The sequence below is a fragment of the Drosophila innubila genome, chromosome X, assembly GCF_004354385.1.
Source record: "Drosophila innubila isolate TH190305 chromosome X, UK_Dinn_1.0, whole genome shotgun sequence".
Classification (NCBI taxonomy): domain Eukaryota; kingdom Metazoa; phylum Arthropoda; class Insecta; order Diptera; family Drosophilidae; genus Drosophila; species Drosophila innubila.
The window spans coordinates 7,197,209-7,204,432 of NC_047626.1; the positions used below are offsets into that span (position 1 = coordinate 7,197,209).

The 7,224-nt window shown below is 36.4% G+C and overlaps 2 protein-coding genes across 2 annotated transcripts; one reads left to right on the forward strand and one right to left on the reverse strand.

Moving 5' to 3' along the window:
- Positions 1–32: 32 nt before the first annotated feature.
- LOC117793764 (solute carrier family 25 member 46) lies at positions 33–4,026 on the reverse strand. The gene is made up of 5 exons (XM_034634153.1): positions 3,811–4,026; positions 3,622–3,735; positions 3,263–3,417; positions 2,859–3,198; positions 33–1,127 (listed from the first exon to the last, which is right to left on the reverse strand). Exons 1-5 carry the CDS (start codon positions 3,843–3,845, stop codon positions 356–358), a joined length of 1,416 nt encoding a protein of 471 aa, XP_034490044.1. The 5' UTR covers positions 3,846–4,026; the 3' UTR covers positions 33–355.
- Positions 4,027–4,330: 304 nt separating this feature from the next.
- On the forward strand, positions 4,331–6,082 carry LOC117786365 (N-glycosylase/DNA lyase). Its single transcript, XM_034624575.1, has 4 exons — positions 4,331–4,515; positions 4,571–4,885; positions 5,102–5,588; positions 5,651–6,082. The coding sequence occupies exons 1-4, from the start codon at positions 4,424–4,426 to the stop codon at positions 5,714–5,716; spliced, it is 960 nt and encodes a 319-aa protein (XP_034480466.1). The 5' UTR covers positions 4,331–4,423; the 3' UTR covers positions 5,717–6,082.
- The last annotated feature ends 1,142 nt before the right edge of the window (positions 6,083–7,224 follow it).

Below are 7,224 nucleotides of genomic sequence, written 5' to 3' on the forward strand. Positions count from 1 at the left end.
TGAACCCTTGGTAAAAACAATTTGCTGAATAATTTTTTTGTTTTATCAGTTCTCAATAAATAACATTCTTGGCTAAACTTTATTGCGCTTGATCGGAAGAAGACAGCGGAAAAAAAATATAATGCATATATATATTTTGTACAATATATATATATATGAAAAACACAAGACTCGCTGCTTGGGCGAGTGCGGAAGTTATCACAGCAAAATGAAAAACAAAACATAAAAACTTGCCGACTTCATTTTCTATCACTCGAGAATTGTCTGAAGAATTTCTTTGAGAGTCGTTGCGGCAAATCGTACATTAAATTTTGGAAACTTGTTGTTGTTGTTGTTGTTTTCGGTACAGAAAAAGCTAATCAAGCGAATTCTGTCCGACGCTGTGAACATCGAGCTCCGTGCTGGAAATGCTCGGCGAAATGGTTGTTGAATTTGAATGGCCAACACCACGATCAAGATTATAATATTGAACGATGCGTGCGGGCGGTCGATTTGAAATACATTCCGTAATTTGGCCAACAACCCATTTGGTTAATTTAATAACAGCCACATGTGCTGCAAATTGCAAAATCATTGCACCAAATCCTTTATACAGGCCACCAAAGCCTTCTGATAACAGCGTGGTGCGATAACAGTCAATGGCTCCCTGATAATTGGTTAATATCGGCACCACCGCATAACCATTATCCAGATTATCAATGATCGTCCGTGTGCCTTGCAATTGCAATCGATGTAGTATGGTCTCAAAGGGAAAGAATAACACCTCTGTGGTCAGCATGGCAATTAAACTCGCATAGATTTCAGCATTCTGATGCTCCAGCGTATCATCGCGAAATTTGGCGCCTCGCTGTTCCTGTTTCTGGGTGAGACGGCGTCGCATAATCCTTGAAGAGACGCCTCGTATAACAAGACTAAATAGATATTTGGTAATGCCCATGGAAACGCTGGGACCGATTAACGCCCACGCCGGCAACATGCGTCCCTTTTGCGGCGAACTCCAATAAAACAAACGCAGACTGCCCTCACGAAAGACATCCAACAGTCCGGGCTTCTCACTGGCAATGTCACTCTGCACGGTCTCCACGAGCGACGCCGCATAGAAGGGCACAACCAGACCAATGCTGATGCTGTAAGAATCAATGTATATATATGTTGTTACTCTATTAGATTTATAGCTTATATTTAAATTTAAATCAAGGAATCAAACAGAAAGATTAAATTTTTAAGAATGTTAAACTCCTGTTTTATACCATTAATGACATAAGAAGTTGATTAAAAGTTGAAACTTGAGAGTCTTCGAAGAACAAAACGAAATAACCATTGCATAAATTGGAATGCAGAATAAATTAAGGGGCTAAACAATGATCAAAATTAAATTCCGCTTGAAAATCGGTACAGTTTTGACAAAGTAATGAAAGTTTAAAGTTGTGTCCGACTTTTGACCTAACAACTTTACAAGTCAAAATTTTTGTTCAATTTTCCATGATATTTTACAAAAAAATGAAAGGTCTCAGAATCAACTTTAAAGTGTTGATTTATACTGATAACGATATAAGGAGTTTATTAAAAGTGAAAACTTGAGATTTAAAATTTGCAATTTTCAAAATATCAAAGGGGGGACCCTTTGGTCTAAAAATCGAAACCCAGATATAGAGGAAAATATTTTTTTTTAACGAAATTAATGAAAATAAAATGCAGAATAAATTAAGAGGCCAAACCGTGATCAAAATGATATTCCGCTTGAAAATCGGTACAGTTTTGACAAAGTTATGAAGGTTTAAAGTTGGTCCAACCTTTGACCTAGCAACCCTACAAGTCAAAATTTTTGTTTAATTTTCCATGATTTTTAAAAAAAAAATGAAAGGTCTCAGAATCATATTTAAAATGTTGTTTTATACTAATTATGATATAAGGAGTTGATAAAAAGTTAAAACTTGAGATTTAAAATTTTATATTTTCAAAATATCAAAGGGGGGACCCTTTGGTATAAAAATCGAAACCAAGATCCAGAGGGGAAAATTTTTTTTTCAACGATTTTAATAAAATTTTAATGCAGAATGAATTAAGAAGCCAAATAATGATCAAAATGGCATTTTGCTTGAAAATCGGTACAGTTTTGACAAAGTTATGAAAGTTTAAAGTTGTGTCCGACCTTTGACCTAGCAACTTTACAAGTCAAAATTTTTGTTCAATTTTCTATGATATTTTACAAAAAAAAGAAAGGTCTCAGAATCAACTTTAAAGTGTTGTTTTATATTAATTATGATTATGGGAAAACTTGAGATTTAAAATTTTTAATTTTCAAAATATCAAAGGGGGGACCCTTTGGTATAAAAATCGAAACCAAGATCCAGAGGGGAAATTTTTTTTTAACGATTTTAATAAAATTTTAATGCAGAATGAATTAAGAAGCCAAATAATGATCAAAATGGCATTTTGCTTGAAAATCGGTGTAGTTTTGACAAAGTTATGAAAGTTTAAAGTTGGCCCGACTTTTGACCTAACAACTTAACAAGTCAAAATTTTTGTTCAATTTTCCATGATATTTTACAAAAAAGTGAAAGGTCTCAGAATCAACTTTAAAGTGTTGCTTTATACTAATTACGATATAAGGAGTTGATTAAAAGTGAAAACTTGACATTCAAAATTTTCAATTTTCAAAATTTCAAAGGGGGGACCCTTTGGTCTAAAAATCGAAACCCAAATGTAGGGTAAAAATTTAAAAAAATTTCAATGCAGAATGACTTTAGAGGCCAAATCATGATCCAAATGACGTTTTGTTTGAAAATCCATCCAGTTTTATCATAATAAAGATGCCATTTAAGCCAGGTTGTTGGCCAACTTGGCCACCTGCTTACCATTTGAGGAGTATGTGCTGGCCAAAGCGCTTGAGTGTTGTACGGCTGTCGACATCTTTTGGCCAGCTGGTTGCCTTGCTGATGACATCGTCAATGGCCAGGGTCATGCCACGGACGAGGAGACAGCTGCCAAGACCTTTCCACAGCGTTGTGACGCCCTGGCGACGATGCAGATGCACAATGCTGGGCAGCAATTGAAATGGATGCAAGTGATATCGTTGTGAGGCATTATAGACTTGACACTGACGTCGCAGCACAATAAATGGATGACTGAGCAGATTCTCTGTGACCAGCGATACCCATTGGACGCCAAATACCAGATATTTGCGTAGTGATGCATCTGTTAAGATACAGTTAAAGATGTTCAATCATCTCAATTGAATTTAAATGAAAGTTAGGCTAACCATCCTCTTGGCTGTCCAGATATTTGTCCAGCACTTTATTTTGCTTGTCCAGAGGCAGCGATAAATCCCGCTCGGAATTTATATACTTGAGATGTGTTACGGCATTCTGATCCGCATTTATATTGTCCACAATTGCCTTCTCGCGATCATCAATGCTTAAAATAATAAGTTTATATAATTTGCATAGATTACTAAGCACAGTTAGTCAAGTAATTGTTTTGAATATACATTACAAAATGCACATATTCTTACTTTATTGAATTTCACTATTTTTAACATATAAATCACATACATATATGTGCATTTGTTGTCAGTACAATTACTTGAGACACTGTATGCTGTATAGTTTGCGAATTTACCTGTGTCCCAGCTGTACGCCGGAGTCGCCAATGATTTGCGGCAGCTTTTGCATATTTTTGAGCGCCTCAGCTTGTGCCTGCGGCTGCTCGCCGTATCCACGATTCGTTGCATGCCTTTAAAATATTATATTTCAACATATATAAACATAATAACATCAACTTTCTGGCGGTTCTTTGCGGTCGACTTACATTAGAGTTGAATAATTGTTGATATTGCCTGACATAATAGTGTGTATATTGCGTGCAATTGAATAGCCCTTCTATGTGGATGTTGGTGTGCCTTTTAGCCCCTGTTTCTGATGTGTGAGGCTGCTGCTGCTTCACAATCTTTGTTTTAAATACTAAATAAAAAAATTATTTCCCATGTAGCTGTGTGATAGAGTTCTAGAGGTGAGCGCGTGACTCAAGCAAGCAAGCAAAACGATTATTCTAAGCACGTCCGCAGCATATAAAAATACCAAATTAAATACTTACGAGTGCCATTCGGCATCTACTTTTATTTAATCTAAATACATTGTCATAAAACAATTTTTCAAATATATTCTATTGTTAAATTGTTTAAAAATGACATACATAAATTTATAAAACTAGTATTTTTCTTGGTATTTTTGTAGGCACGCACGATAGCTGCAGCGATAGCTCGACACGCGACCAGCACAAAAACTATCGAGCGCTTTATTATTGTTATCGTTTTGGCATATATCGCAAATGCTGTCCTGTCGGTAGGTTTACAGCAGGTTGTTATCGGCAATGAAACAGCTTAACGCGCATTTTACTTTCGATTTGCAATTTAAACATTCAAATGGCAAAAATTATAAAACAATGCGGTAAAATAAGCTTAGCTGCCAATGTATGCGATCTGGAACGCACGCTGCTCGGCGGTCAAAGCTTTCGGTAAGCATCGAAATTCGCTGGCAGTATAAATCAATAATGTTTTTGTTTTCTTTAGCTGGAGCAAATTGTGTGATGAACCGCAAATAAAATATTGTGGCGTCGCATTAAATACGTATTGGGTGCTGACGCCAGAAAGCGAGCACATTACGTACGAAGCCCATGCGGATGCAGCTAATCAGGAGCATGATTTTAATGCCCTGCTGAGTGATTATCTGCGTGCTGGCTTTGATTTGGAACAGGAACAAAATGCTTGGTTGCAGGCGGATGAACAGTTTGCCAAGTTTGTGGGCCAACCGGTGCGCATGTTGTCCCAGGATCCGCTGGAGAACATTATTTCCTTCCTATGCAGCCAAAATAACCATATCAAACGGTGAGCTGCCTTTAGGAATTCCTGAAACGAGCAAAACACACCTGTTGACTCGCTGACTGAGATGAATTCCGAATATTTGTTTACAAAACAAAGAAAAACCGGAGTGCACGACTGCGAGCTACCCTGTTGCTATTCCTTAGGCACTTAGACACTTAGTCTCTAGCTCAAGTTGCTCTTGTATTAAGCTTTTATTCATTTCTTCTCTTTTTCTTTTAGCATATCTTCAATGATTGAATCGTTTTGTGCCTCCTACGGCCGTAAGATTGGACATTTTCACGGCCAGACTGCGTACACATTTCCCACACTGGAGGCGCTCAGTACACTAAATGGCAATCAGCTTGATAAGGAGCTGCGTGCTGCCAAATTTGGTTATCGCGCCAAGTATATAACGCGCTCGCTTCAACAGATTCAAGATTTTGGCGGCAATGCTTGGTTTGAGCAACTACGTCAAATGCCTTATGTGGAGGCACGTGAGTCGTTGGTTAAGCTGTCTGGCATTGGTTACAAGGTGGCCGATTGCATCTGTCTAATGTCCTTGGGTCATTTGGAATCTGTGCCCATTGATACGCACATTTATAAGCTCGCACAGCGACATTATCTGCCACATTTGGCCAGCAAGGAGAATCTTACCAATAAGATCTATGACGAGGTGGCGCAACATTTTCAGCAGCTTCATGGCAAATACGCTGGCTGGGCTCAAACGGTGAGTATCTGTTAAATATAATAGCAATATAAAATATTAATATTATTAATATTCACTTTTAGATTCTATTCTGCGCCGATTTGCCGCAGTTTAAAGACAACACCAACAACAAGAAGCGCAAAAAATAGTTGTATTTAATCTAAATTATTCAGACTTTTGTTAAAGTGTTAACAAATTTAAATATTTCATTTATATCCGCACATGTTTCAACTAACAGCAGCTTCTTATTGACTCAAGAAGAGCTGCCTGATTTAGAGATTGAGTTGAAAACTCAGCAGAATTGGTAGCAACTACCTTATATAATATTAAAACTGAATAAAATAAAATCAAAACGTCGAGGGAGAATCGTTAAAAATCGAACAATAACTAATTTTAGTCTCTTATCATTAAGTATAAATGAATTTAAGTCATTTTAAATCAGCTTTAGATTTACACATATTGTCTGCCAAAACAAACAAAGAGAAATGATTGAAAATGAAAACGAATTTAGCGTTCATTATCATCTTTTAACTCTGATTTACCATCTTCAAATCTTCCATATCAAATGGATTTATAAATTTTTAAAAAAAATTAATATATATTTAATTTTTTTTTATGAAATGTATGGCCTCAACTGAATGCTTTTCTCATTCGAAACGGAGCACTTGCAGTTAGTTTGGAGTAGGCAAAACTTGACTAGTTGCTGCTTAGTTGAGTGCATCACTTAATCCGTTGACTTTAATTTTGTACGCCAAACTGTAACTGAAACTTCAACGGGATAAAGCTTTTAACGTCACTTTTAGCACAACAGAAACATGCCTCAAAAACGCAAAATACTTGCATGCAGAGCATTTCAGCGGTTGCCATCACCTGGCAACTTCCCCTGCTCCCTGTCCCCTGTCCCCTGTCCTTGCAACTCCTGCTTCAACTTAGTTAGGTGTTAAGATTGGAGATGGTCGCGTGAAGTCTTTCCTAATGCAAGACTCAACTTGAATACTGACATTTATTGAGGACTGTTTTTCAGAACGATTTGAAATTTTCAGAACATGTAGAGTTTAATATACTTGACAATAATACATTCTATAATAATTCCCAGAATATTTCTATGTACAATGACTTCACTTCATTATATAGGAATTTTATTAATCACACGTGATAGGAAAAGGTATTTTATAGCCCTACTTTGTACAACACTGGTGTAAGAACATAAATTGATTTTTAATAATAATAAAAATAATTTTTATAATTTTTATTTAAAAATAGAAATTCAATAAACTAATTTGTATTTTGTAATATTAGTTTTAAATCATAATTCGTGCTGTGAGGCGACCATCTCTAGACAAGTTTAAGGCCATACCGGAAAGGAGCTAGCTGGATGGCTGGCAATTTTGGGGTTACACCCGCCGTAACTAACCCTAGGTAAAAAACGCCGAAACAAGCCAGAGGAACCCCAAAAACGAACCCAACTACCAGCCGCCAAAAGTATTTTGCTAACACTTCGCGAGACTAAACAGCTTTTCAGTGGTTTACTTTGCGCAAAATAAAAAGCAATTTACTTATAAATTTTGCACAACAATTTTACGGTTAAAAAAAATAAAAAAAAAACTCGAAAATGGAAAAAAAAAAATAAAGAAATAAAGAAATAGCGTGGCAGACA

Excerpts from the sequence above, each read along its gene's own strand:
- LOC117793764 (XM_034634153.1), bottom strand. The coding sequence starts at position 3,845 with ATGTCAGGCAATATCAACAATTATTCAACTCTAAT. Across the intron at positions 3,736-3,810 it reads AACAATTATTCAACTCTAAT|GCATGCAACGAATCGTGGAT; the intron begins GTAAGTCGACCG and ends AATATTTTAAAG. Across the intron at positions 1,128-2,858 it reads CAGCACATACTCCTCAAATG|CATCAGCATTGGTCTGGTTG; the intron begins GTAAGCAGGTGG and ends TGATTCTTACAG.
- LOC117786365 (XM_034624575.1), top strand. The coding sequence starts at position 4,424 with ATGGCAAAAATTATAAAACAATGCGGTAAAATAAGCTTAGCTGCCAAT. Across the intron at positions 4,886-5,101 it reads CAAAATAACCATATCAAACG|CATATCTTCAATGATTGAAT; the intron begins GTGAGCTGCCTT and ends TTTTTCTTTTAG. Across the intron at positions 5,589-5,650 it reads ACGCTGGCTGGGCTCAAACG|ATTCTATTCTGCGCCGATTT; the intron begins GTGAGTATCTGT and ends ATTCACTTTTAG.